The sequence below is a fragment of the Monodon monoceros genome, unplaced genomic scaffold (genome assembly GCF_005190385.1).
Source record: "Monodon monoceros isolate NGI ecotype Baffin Bay Population unplaced genomic scaffold, NGI_Narwhal_1 Super_Scaffold_10, whole genome shotgun sequence".
Lineage (NCBI taxonomy): Eukaryota > Metazoa > Chordata > Mammalia > Artiodactyla > Monodontidae > Monodon > Monodon monoceros.
Window position 1 is genome coordinate 17,592,060 of NW_021703766.1, and position 13,479 is coordinate 17,605,538.

Below are 13,479 nucleotides of genomic sequence, written 5' to 3' on the forward strand. Positions count from 1 at the left end.
TAGGGACTTTGCAAATGGTAAGAGACTGACTTACCTCAGTAGCTTTCTGGCTGAGTCCCCGAAGCAGCAGCACAATCACATGGACAGCAGCTCTGCGCACCTGAACTTCATGGTCTGTTTTAGCCACAGCAATCAGACAAGTTGTTACCTAGGAGGGTGAGGGAAAAAGAAGTCAATAAAAATCAGGATTGCACAATTACCTAAAACCTTTCAACTGTGTTCCATATTCTACACATTCATCACAAACAATCTGGCTTAGAGCGGTGGGTTGCTTCCTCATTCTCCATGAAGAGGGAGAGATATAGTGGTAGAGATCTTGATTTAGTCTGGCTTTTCTGGAAAGGGCCAAGATCTGGTTTGGAATTCAGGAGGGAGACTAGGGAGTGGGAAGGAATACAGGTATATAATAAAGGTATGGTCAAAGGTGAATATTTCCTCAAAAGTGGGAAGAACTGTTACTTGCCCCACTCTGGGGACATCAAATTGAAGGAAGAAAAAATGGTCTGAAACACAGTGGCTTCTAGGGACGGAGGACCATGGAGATTTAGCTAAGTAGACTTCAGAGTTCAAGGTCTGGCATGAATATCAACGTGCCAACTGATGAAAGTTTCAGCCCAGGGATAGAGAAATACATAAATATTCAAACTGATCTTCTTCTAGCGTGTCCAGACGTCCTGGTACACTACAGTTCTAGTGTACACCCACGTGAGTTACCAGGGGCCAATTGCTGAGACTCCCTGCCTGGGATTCTTCATTTGTGGAATGGTTCTTTCAGTGCTCATTTACTTTAGAAGACAGCTCTATAACAGAAAGGACTTACAAATTACTTGCAAAACATGGTAATGTTTACTTGCAGATATATAGCTGATAATTATATGTCATAAAATGAGAAAATTTCTATATCCTGTACCAGCCATCCTGCCCCCACCCTACTCCGGGTAGACACAAAACTATTCTAAAACCTCCATAAAGAGATACCATTAGAAAACAACAACAACAAACAGCAACAAACCTTTCTGAGGTATTTGTGCAAGAATGAAAAGGTAAAAACAAAAATTTTGAAAGTGTGACCAATGACAGAAAAAATCTGAAGGTAAGTCTAAATTTCAGTTGGTCTCTCACATACTTTGTTATGTGATTTACTGTGTGAAGTGTATATCTTGGCCAACTGTGGAAGGCTTTCTAACCATGATAAGAAAATAGCCAGATTGTGTGCTTGGGAACATGTATAAATACATATTATGTTTAAAGAATGGTTTTTTAAAAGGTTTAAAAAAAGAATCCAGGCACAAATGAGGAAATAGGCTTGTGCAGAAATTTTAACTATGCAGGTTGTATTTTTCACAGCTTTCAAACAGTTGGGCATAGTTCAAAGTGTCTAATTAATCAGTGATGGCAAAGGGATTAGAAGAAGTAGCTTGTTCTTAAATATAATTGCATCTGTGATGCACTGGCATTTAATCAAGTTGTACATCTATTAGACAAACTTGATGCTTACAAGTGAAGGGAAATCCCAGAAAAGCTCAACTCTTTGGGGGATGTTTTTCAATAAGACCCAGCAAGCTGCTTCTGCTTTTGACCTGGAACCCTGACTCGAGGTCATCAGTGGCTTCCATGCCTCTAGCACTAACAGTAGAAGCAATTCAGTCCTAGGAGGAGTCCCTTGGGTGACCTCCAAACAGGCAACAATATAATAGGTACCTCCACTTGCAGGCTTAGTATTTAAGAGGTAAGAGCTGAAATCAGAGAAACAAGTTAGAGCTAGGTCGACTCCTTCCTGACACATAAAAGATTAGCTTATTCAGTCTGATAACTAAAGTATGAAAGCCAGCCCAGGGCCATGTAATGCTCAGACTCCCCCAAGCCTTTTGCCTGCTTCCCTCTAGGTTTAGTTTTGGGCCCATGTTTCCACATTTGGCGGGCAAAAGCCTCCGAGCCTGGAATCCCACCGGTGTCCAGCTTTACCACCTCTGTTCTGCCTCACTATGCTGGTGGGCCATGCCTCTGCCTCAGGGCTCAGTGTAGCGCCAGCTCTGACTGTCGGGCATTTATTCCACAATCAGGAGGGGCAGAAGCACCCTGGCTGGAAAAGGGTTTCCCCTGCAAGGCCAGTCCCTGCATGCCAGTGCCGCCCTGCAGGTGTGACCGGGAGGAGCTGGCTGTTACAAGCCCTACTGAGATCAGCCGGAATGGCCTCCTGCTCTTAGTGATTTATGCACCAGATTGTACCAAGTCCACCTGCAATCAGCCATCCAGGACAATCAGGAAGAAGCCTGTGAACAGAAGAGTTCCTGGACCTTCCTCAACACCTCTGTCACAGGACCAAATCCCATGAAAGGAACAATGTTCGGTTGTGCAAAATGTTTTTAAAGCATCAGAATTTTAATCTGGTCTTGCAGATATCATTGAAAGATAAGAACAGCCTCTGTTCATGTCAAGCTCCCGCAACCAACTCGTAACGCTGCTCTTCTACAAGCCAGTGGGGTAGCCTCCTCGTCAAACACCAGAAGCAGGGAGGTCTCATGGCCACTCTCTTCCATCTGTCCAGTCTGAACAAGTCGCCCCCATGGCCAGCCAGTCTCTCTCACCTCCAACCCCAAGGACATACTCAACACTGCCTTCCACCCCCGCCTAAAAGCTTTGGCGGAAAGATAGATGATGTAAGGTCTTTACTAATGTATGAATTGGAAGTCTTCCTAAAGGGCAGAAACTCATTCCATGGGATCTTCATGTTACCTGCCCTAAGGGTCAATGTACCTATTCTAGTAAACCAAACTATGGAAGGATTTTTTTTTATTGGCTAAATTATGTAAATCATATCCATTTTTGAAAGCCATGCAGAGCCAACAGAAATACAGAAAACATCACTCCCCAAACAGCTGGCACGCACGAAGCATAATCAGAAATATAAATAAAGATAAAACAGATGGCAAGAGTACCAAAAACCAACTTTGGAAAATTCCAGAAGAGAGGTAATAGAATTGAGGTATCAAGAAAGCATGATTTCAACTTTCCAGCTGCACCTTCATCCCTTTCCCTAAAATCTCCTGCTAAAATTCGGTCTGCTAATTTGTTCGAAACTAGACCATCTGTCCTTCTATTTTGTAAACTAAGAAACTTTACCAGCAAAGGCAGGGTGGCCTCTAATTCCCACGTGCTTTGCTTTACCTGACATGGGGGACTTCCCTGGTGGTCTAGTGGTTAGGACTTTGCCTTCCAATGCAGGGGGTTGCAGGTTCGATCCCTGGTCTGGGAGCTAGGATCCCACATGCCTCAGGGCCAAAAAACCAAAACATAAAATGAAGCAATATTGTAACAAATTCTATAAAGACTTAAAAAAAAAAACCTGACGTGGAACAGAACCGTGGTGGCTCCGTTGCTTCCTTGAGGTTTCCCAGGACATCTACCCGAGCCCTCATCTCAGTGCATGAGCTGTCACCTAGGAAACCGCACTGGTTGTGGCAAATCTGCTAATCAATTCAGATCATTTAGTGGATCAGAGGTGATAGCTCTGCATCAGACCCCAAAGCTCGGGTTCGTGGAATTCTGGGCACTACCTTACAAGTGGCTTGCTCCTGCACTTGTCACCTGGGGCGTACCTTATTTGCTGTACCAGGGATGGGCCTCTCGCTGTGGTTCCCTTAAATCATATTTACTTTTCATGGAGAATGATAAAGATGAAAGAGCCTATCAAGATTTGGTTTTAAGCAATACAGTTCTTGACAAGAACAAGGAGAAATCGGAGAGCAATAATAATGCTCTCCAAACAGATTAAATCTTGACATCAACAGAGAGGAAAAACCTGAATTCCCAGTACAGAGACTGTGGAAGGGTTGGTCCTATCCCTTACGTTCCTTCCCTACCAGCAAGCACTGTCACGGAACAGACAGGGCCCAAGTCTGGACCACGCAACAGGGAGGACAGCTTTCTTCAGATGCCCAAGAACCACAGGTATGACCCCCAGATCAGATCACATCAGAAGAGCCTATGGTGGTTGGTTTGTTCAATTTTACATCAAAACAAGTTACACTTCCCCTCTTTCTCTGCCTGGCTAACACTTGATCAATGTGACTTTCTTGCTGTCAGGTAAACCCTGACAGTTTACCTGAGGGTCCCAGCTCTGTGTTCCCTCAGCACCTTGGGCTTGTCCTAGGAGATCACTCTAGTCCACTGTTTATTTATTCCTCTGTGTTTCACACTCTACTGAGATTTCCTTGGGGGAAGAGATTGGGTCCTTTGTCTGTGTCCTCTAACATACCTGGCACATGACAAACACACACGAAGAAGAATTCCTTCAGTTTGCAGCCAAAGACAAGTTTCCCCAGAGTTAAGGCTCCTTCTCCACCAGTACACACTGGGGCCAAGCATTTCTGAGACTACAAGAAACTTCAAGAATTTTCATGAGACACTGAAAGAACTGTCGTAGAAGAAGACACAATGGTCTTTCAAAACAAGTTAGAGCATTTCATTCCTCTGCTTTGGCTTCCCATCTCACTCACAGTAAAAGCCAAAGCCCAGAATGCTCTCTCCCCATGTACCTGCCCGGGTCAGCTCCTGCTCCCTGCATGGCTCTGCTTAAGTCACTCATCAGTGAAGCTTCTCCTGTCCATCCAAGTTCACATACAACAGCAAACTCCCTCCATGTCCCTTGCCTTACTAGATTCATCTCCTTCGAACTTACTCCATCTGGCACAGTATATATTTGTTTACACACTTGCTTGTTTGTTACCTAACTCTCCTCTCTAGCATGTCAGCTCCACAAGGACAGGAACTTCGCTGTGTTCAGAGCTGGATCCCCCCCACCTAGCATAAGGCTTGGTTGTAGTCTCATAACTGGCACAGAGTAAGTGCTCAGTAAGTATTTGTCAAATGAAAAACAAATGAATGAAGAATTACTTAAAAGCCAGGCCAAATCTCCCACTTTTTCAATGAGAATGGACAAGAGTGGTCTGACTACAGGAGGACTCAATGGCTGAAATACTAAGACTGTCAGGTGTCCAATCATGTTCAAACTTGCAGTCCACCCAAGGCAGCTGGTATGGCACTGATGACATGGCAAGTGTTGGATGCTACATAAGAAGGAACATCTAAAAAGAAGAGACAGAAATTATGTGGGATGGAAACACCTGGTTTTTCAAATCAGTGGGAATATATTGTCTTCTGAAGTTTCACTGCCAAAAGCAAGTGCTATTAAAACAGAGCTACATGACCCTTCCTGTCAGTAGCTTTTCTTACATGGCAACTCCCTTCTTTTTCAAGGGCACAAAAGTAATCTTATAAACGAATTGAAACATTTATTGAGAGACAATATAGAGGAGTGGTTAAGAGCACAGATACAGGAACCAACTGCCTGCATTCAAACCCCAACTTTGCCACTTCCAATTGTCATGAACTTGGCAACTGATTTAATTTCTCTGTGCCTCAGTTTCCTCTTTGAGGACTGGATCAGCTGACTTACATAAGGCACTAAGAAGAGTGTTAAGTGCTTGCTATGGTTACTATTTTTTTTTGGCCGCATCACGCAGCATGCAGGATCTTAGTTCCCTGACTAGGGATCGAACCCATGCCCCCTGCAGTGGAAGCGCGGAGTGGACCGCTAGGGAACTCCCAATTACTATTTTTAAAACATGTAGGTACTTGTCTTCCCAAGTAAGCCTTATCTTCCTCTTCCTTCAATATTAATCAGTAAACACTTACTTAGTATCTACCATATGCCAAATGCTGTGTTTGGCGCTAGGCGGTATACAAAGGTAAATAAAGACTGGTTCTGTCCTTGTTGTGCTCACAATTATTAATGATAATAAACACTCCTGGGATTGATGTTACAGTGTCCAGGTCTCTAGAAGTGGGGCAGGGTCACTGGACAAGGGGTTTGCCTGACAGGTGCCCCCAGGGCAGCAGCTCCTCACATTCAATTCTAAGGTTGAAACAAAAGGAAGGATTCTCTCTTTGTGTTAGCACCCATGGCAAGCAAACAGTCTACTACCTATTCATACTTCATTTCTGAGGGCTTAATAAGCAATGCTCAATTCTCGCTGTGAGCCAGAAGGTTGTAAAGCTAACAAGGCCCTTCATCATGTAGCCTCTGCCTGGTCTCTTGTTTCAGACCTGCTACCAGCTAACCGCTCATCCCACCCCTTCACTCTAACCTTTTGGATCTTCCTATAGTTCTTCAAACATGTCAGGCTGTCCCACACCACAGTGCCTTTGCACAAGCTGCTCCCTCTGCTGAAATGCTCGCCTCTGCTTTTTTGGGCTACCTAATTTCTACCTGTTCTCCAGATTCAGCTCTAAGAGTCTCTTCCTCCAGCACATCTTTGACAACACACAAACCTGACTGAGGGGCTCCTAAAATGTGCTCCCATAGCACCTAGCACAATTAACTGGACTGTAACTGTAATCATTGCTGTTTGTATCTTCCACAGGTTGCCCATGCCCAGAAGACAAGGTAGTATCTTTTGGGTTTGGTATTCCTGGCCTGTAACAAAGGGGCCTGGAACACTGCAGGTGTTTGGTAAATGTACGACTGAGGACATTTGAAGGACACTGGTTACCCCTGTTCTCATCTCCTTGCTGTGCATCCTCATCACTGTCATTGTCAGCTCCCTTCAAATGACCAAAATGCTCCTTAAAGAAACATCTTAATACAGAAAAGTAAAATTTCTTCACTCAAAAATCACCTTCTCAATGGGGCTTACCTTGACTACCCCATTTAGACTGCAACCTCCCCTCCACCTAATGCTATAATCCTGGTCACCCTTACTTGCTCTACTTTTTCTTATTTTCCACAGAACTTATCATTGTCTACCATACTATATATTTTAATATGTATATCATTTACTGTCTGTCTCCTCTCCCTAGAACGTAAGCTCCATGCCGATGGGAATCACTGTCCATTTTGAAGAATGATATGTTGTAGGTGTCCAGAATGCTGCTTGGCATATAGTAGGCTCTCAGTAACAATTGTTGAATAAATCACTGTATTACTCATATACATTATCCCTACATCCTTGTAACAATCCTGCATTATAGATATTTCAATCCCATTTTCTAGGTCAGGAAACCAAGCCCAGAGTCTAGGTCATCTGACCAAGTGAACACAGGTAAGTGGGTGGTGGGACAGGGCCTCATTTATTCCCATCCCCAAGTATGCTTGGAAATTTGGTTCTCTTTCAACAGGTCGGGTGGTCTCCAGAAAGATGATACTTCTTAAATGTTACAAAACCTGCTTTAGCTCAATCTTTCTAATTAACCAAACCAAGAAATTTTTCCAACACTTTCAACAGGAAATCATATGCCACCAGCATGCAACAGTCTCCTTAAGAGAGAAAAAGGAAAGAAGATCTAGGAACTCAAAACAGAAATACGGTCTCAGTTTTTGGGTTCAGAGAAGATCATGATGTCAGGCACAGTTTGAGTTCATTGGCTTTAGAAAATGTATGGGATACTGTCAAATCTGAGCTGATTCACTTGGAGATCTGGGGGAAATTTTTATTCAGCTCATGGCCATGTTTAAAAAAACTGGGGGATGCTTACTCAACTTTGTGAGTACACTAAAAACCACTGAATTATACCCTTTAAGTGGGTGAATTGTATAGTATGTGAATTCTATCTCTGTTATTAAGAATAATAATATTGGGGTTTGGTTCAGATCATGGTCCATGAGTTTGTTTCAGTTCATGGTTTATGGTTCACTTTGGGTTGAGTCATGTGAACAGATCAAATAAACAGAGAAAAAAAATGTGAGAACCATTTCAAAATTTGACCCAGATTATTTATAACAGACTGAAATCTTTAGCTGCTATAACCAAATAGACCTGCAAAGTCCTTAAGTGTTACAAGTTAATACACTAAAGAATAAGAGATTTGCAAAGTGCCATCCAAAACAAAAATCAGGCGCCCAATAGTTCATGTACACTAGAGCACTGAAAGGTTTTAAGTTGGTAGTAATCATTGTTTCTAAGTTATTAAAAACAGATACAGAAAGTTGGGCATAGGGCTGTGTCCCTCGAGTTAGAGTTAAAGGAGAGGAGGACTTCCCTCGTGGCACAGTAGTTAAGAATCCGCCTGCCAGTGCAGGGGACACGGGTTTGAGCCCTGGTCCGGGAAGATCCCACATGCCGCGGAGCAACTAAGCTCGAGTGCCACGATTACTGAGCCTGTGCTCCAAAGCCCGCAAGCCGCAACTACTGAAGCCCGTGCACCTAGAGCCCGTGCTCCACAAGAGAAGCCACCGCAGTGAGAAGCCTGTGCACCGCAACGAAGAGTAGTCCCTGCTAGCCACAACTAGAGAAAGCCTGCACGCAGCAACGAAGACCCAACGCAGCCAAAAATAAATAAATTTTTTTTTAAAAAAAAGAGGAAACAACTATGTATAACTTTCCTAAAAGTCCTAAGTTGAAATTTAACGATAAGTAGCCTTTATAATCAATTAAACTAAGCATACAAAGCTCAGGAGTCAGGAAATACTATAAATTCAAGCATATGTATACATCCATGAGCATGTTTCTCTGCTTGTTGATAAGACACAATCACCAAACACCGAAGAAAATTCCTTCTCAGTAGATACAGTAGATACTTAAGATTTGATGTTCAACATGGTCAGCCCTAGGATACTGAATAATGTGAAAGAAGCCAGTATTACAAAGTTACTAAGTTTTTGATCTTGTAAACTTATGTGCTTATATGAAAAATCTAGTCTCTCATAAATAATAAGGTAATATAAACTGTATTTTATTTACGTATTTATAATTTATAAGCCATCTTCTTCCTTAAAGATTTAAGATGGTGAAGCCCACTGAGTAAAAAGACACCTGGCAACATATTAACTAGTCTTCTTTTGCCCATCATCATCTTTAAATAGCAGAGTGTCTAGTACATAGTATGTACTTGAGACATATGTTCATATATTGATGACAGAGTAAACACAAGGGCAAAGATAAAATTTAAGAGGCTAAAGAAAGATATTCATAGAGGACAACAGTGCAATGTACCTTTCACTAAATCTTAAACTCTAAAACCAGTTTAAATCTTAAACTCTAAAACCAGTTTAAATCTTCAACTCTAAACACTGGAGACGTGTCCAGTGCCAACATCTTGTATGGCTATTATTTTGGCTGCTCATTTATCCTTTACCTACTACGTACCAGGCACTGGGTATAAGGCGGTGAACAAAACATGGAACTTAATTACTCTTTTCTGATAAGACCCTGTCTCCCTGAATACAAGGCACCTCCAACCGAAGAGGGCCAATTAGAGTATGTATTTGCCTGAGAGTTTTCTGTAAACAGAGATGAGACTCACAGATGGCCCAGAAAACTAGGGTAAACTTCTGCTTGCACTTCCTCAAAGCTTCTTCAATTCTGTTATGTTTCCTTGGACTCTTTATAATAAATCCTCTTTTATGGCTTAAAGTAGGTTAAGATGACTTCCTGTCACTTGCAATTAAAAAATTCCTACTAAATCAACTTTCAATATACATATGAGACTAGCGAGGCTGAGGGAGGTTAAATGACTTACCGGATCTAGAAAAAGAACACAGGTCTCCTAACTCCCAGTGCTGAGCTATATCATAGGTTCAAGTAAAAACAAACTTTAGAGAAAGGAATCAACATGCAGTACCTCGTGAACCACAGAGCCCAGCATGAAGTCCAACCTCTGGCACAGTTCTCCAAGATTGGATAAGCTGCTGGCCCTGTGAGCACTATCTGGATCTCTTGCTCCCCTCAGGAAGGTGTGGATCAAAGGTTCTCGGTACTCTGAGACCATGTCCCCTGTAGAAAAAGGGAAGAAATCAAATTACTTCAAAACAAACTTTCAATTTCTTAAAGAAAGAATAACATATCACCATGGCACGTTGTATGGTGTTTTTTTGTTTTTTTTTTGTGGTACGCAGGCCTCTCACTGCTGCGGCCTCTCCCGCCACAGAGCACACGCTCCGGAAGCGCAGGCCCAGAGGCCATGGCTCACGGGCCCAGCCACTCCGCAGCATGCGGGATCCTCCCAGACCAGGGCACGAACCCATGTCCCCTGCATCGGCAGGTGGACTCCCAACCACTGCGCCAGCAGGGAAGCCCTGTATAGTGTTTTATACTTTTCAAGGTACTTGCATAACCATTAAAAATCATGCTCTGGAAGAATAATGTTAGGGAAAATATTCATGATGAATTATTTTGTGAAAAAGCAAGTAGAATCCCAATTATAATCTAAAAACCTACATGTAGAAATAAAATATTTGAAGACTTTAAAATTTATGTATATATAAAAGAGAAAAATGTACATATCATAAGTGCATAGGTTAATAAACTTTCACAAATTCAATACTACTGTCACAGTCACACAAACAGCAAGGATGGTCCTAGGCTAGAGCCTGATCGTTAGCCCAGTACTCTTCCTACACTATCACCCTACCTACTCAAGCAAATTGAGTGAAAGACAATCAAGGCATTTTGGGTCCTTGTCAAAGAGCGATCTATGATTCTTCACTCATTTGGCAGATCTTTACTAAGAGTCCCACTAGATGCTAAGCACAGCTTCTGATGCTTGGGATATATGGTGAACAAAAGAAGCAAAGTCTTGCCTTCTTGGAGTTTCCATTGTAGTGTAAATTACACAGTATGTTAGAAGGTTATAAATGCCATGGCGGGGGGGGGGGGGGGGGGGGGGGAGGAAAGCAGCGTGGAAAAAAAAAAGAGAGAAATGAAGATGGTGGCAGACTTCAGTTTTTAAAAAGATGGCCAGGGTTGGCTTCATCGAGATGGTTGAGACATTTAATCAAAGGCTAGAAGGTGAGGCTGTTGTCCATGTGGACATCTGGGGGAGGAGCACAGCAGGAAGAGGGAAAAGCTAGTGTAAAAAAAAGCTTGTGGGGAAGCATGACTGGAGGAACATCAAGAAAGCCCAAGAGGAGGCTAGAGGGGTGATGGCAGGGGTGGGTGCTGGTGCAGAGCTTATAAGCCTTTGTAGGCCTCTGTAAGGACCTGGACTTTTTCTGAGTAAAATGAGAGGCCTTTGGAGGATTTTGAGCAAAAAGGTACTAAAAGATGACTCTGGCTGCAGTGCTAAGAACATGCAGTAGTGTATGTGCCTGTATGTGTGTCTGGGGTGGAGCAAGGGTACAAATTAGGAAGCTACTCCAGTAAGCTGTTTGAGACAGGATGGTGACTTGAACAGTAGAAGGGGTGAGAAAAAGATTCTGCATATATTCTGAAGATTACACCAACTTGATTTCCAGAGGACTCCAATAATGACTTCCAGGATTTTTGCTTTTGTGCCTGGAAGGATGAAGTTACTATCAACTGAGGTGGGAAAGTCTCCAAGTGAAGCAGGCCTGGAGCAGGAGGTATGTTGAGGAAGTAGTGGAAGATATATAGAGAGTTCAGAAGAGAAGTCTGGGTTGAAGATATACATTTTGGAATCAATGGAATGAAGATTATATTTAAAACCTTGAAACTAGATGTATAATCAAGGGAGTGAGTTTAGGCAGGGAAAGGAAGAGGACCGAGGACCAAACCTGTACCCTTCCTTCAACATTAAGTCTGGGAAGGGTCTGGGAAGGGAAGAACCAGCAAAGGAGACTGAAAAGGAATAACCAGTCACGTAGGAGAAGAATTAGCATGGTATTCTAGAAATTAAGGGAAGAAAGTGTATCGGAGAGGAAAGAATGGTCTGCATCAAATGCTGCTAATAAGTCAGGTAAAAGAAGACTAAAAATTGACCATTAGATTGAGTAACAATGAGGTCACTGTTGACCCTGACAAGAACAGTTTTTTTTTTTTAAAATAAATTTGTTTATTTTTGGCTGCGTTGGGTCTTTGTTGCTGTGCACGGGCTTTCTCCAGTTGCGGCGAGCAGGGGCTACTCTTCATGGCGGTGCGTGGGCTTCTCATTGCGGTGGCTTCTCTTGTTGCAGAGCACGGGCTCTAGGCGTGTGGGCTTCGGTAGTTGTGGCATGTGGGCTCAGCAGCTGTGGCTTGTGGGCTCTACAGCACAGGCTCAGTAGTTGTGGCGCACGGGCTTAGTTGCTCCACTGCATGTGGGATCTTCCCCGACCAGGGCTCGAACCCGTGTCCCCTGCATTGCCAGGTGGATTCTTAACCACTGAGCCACCAGGGAAGCCCGACAAGAACAGTTTTGATGCACTGGCAGGGGTGAGCGCATGATAGAAGTGGGTTTAAAATATAATGTGAGAAAAAGAATTGGAGACAGATCACTTAAGGAGTTTTCTGCACAGCATATCAAAGAAATGGGGTGGTAGCTGTTCAAGGAAGTGGGGCCAAGAAAGGTTTTTGCATTATTTTATTCTTAAAGAGAGGAGAAACAGCACGCCAAGGCACTCAGAATTGACTTTTTTTTTTTTAATGGAAACAACTTCTTCCTCCACAGATGGGCTGAGAACTAAAACTCCTTTGACTTGATCTTGGCTCTGAGGCCCTAGTTCCAGAACCCAAGTATAACACTCCACTTCCAGCCTTTCTGTAGCCCTAAGGTAACATGATATCTAAATGGTGACAAAATGGTTTCTGAAGCATATGTTTAAAGTCACCAAAATGATAACTTACATAGAAAAGTCACCAACCTGCCCTATCAGGCCCAGTTAAAATGCCTCAAATGCCACTTCCTTTGTGAAAACCTCCCTTAATATTCTCAGTCAGCCTTAATTAGTCCTCCTTGGAAGTCCCACAGTACTTTGTACTTAAATCACACTTGTTACTAATGCCTTGATTCCTAGATGTTTTCAGCCTATATCTATTTCTCCCATTAGACTATAAATTCCTTGAGGGTAAAACTTTGCTTCATCTCTGTTCCTATTGGTTCTTAGTAATCTTTGCACATACTAGGTACTCAACAAATATCAATGTTGAACTGAATTCACTCACTTATTCAATAAAATGTAATTATGCACCAGTATCACGCTAATGTTCTAGGGATACAAAAATTGATAAAACATAATCTTTACCCTTTAAGCAGCCCAAAGTTTAGGGGGTGGGTATAAACAGATAAGTACCAACAATTACAGTACTGTGCAGTTAATGCCATCACAGAGTCAAGCAGAGGTTGCTTAGCATAATTTCACTAATCTTAGTCACTTGGAAGGGGGAGGAGGAGGAAGTTTATTTTTTGTTTTCCCTCAAAGTCAGGAACACAATGTACTTTCCTTACAATACAAGAAAAAGATGAGGACTAATTTCTCTAAAATGCTCCCAGTTCCTAACACAATACATGCAGTCACAAGACTCACCTCCTGCTCAGTTAATATCAACATATATTGCAGAAGTTGAATCAATGAATGACTTAGCCATAGCCTATTTTCAGAATAGAAAAGAGGGGACTTTGTGCCTACTAGTATTTGCATTTCTGAATATCAGTCCCAGTGAAGGCAGTCACATGTATACACAACAAAATCTGCATAAAGGCTTCTCTGCAGAACTGTAATAGTAAAAAATGAGAAGATATAAATTAAATATTAATTAATGTGGA

At 42.5% G+C, this 13,479-nt stretch overlaps 1 protein-coding gene across 1 annotated transcript in view; it reads right to left on the minus strand.

The window, feature by feature from the left end:
• TANGO6 (transport and golgi organization 6 homolog) overlaps positions 1 to 13,479 on the minus strand; it is a 179,267-nt gene that overhangs the window by 31,803 nt on the left and 133,985 nt on the right. Inside the window, exons 16-17 of the mRNA XM_029238109.1 lie at positions 9,622 to 9,773; positions 35 to 148 (exon numbers count right to left, since the gene is read on the minus strand). Coding sequence (XP_029093942.1) covers positions 35 to 148; positions 9,622 to 9,773 — 266 coding nt within the window. The remainder of the gene's footprint in view (positions 1 to 34; positions 149 to 9,621; positions 9,774 to 13,479) is intronic.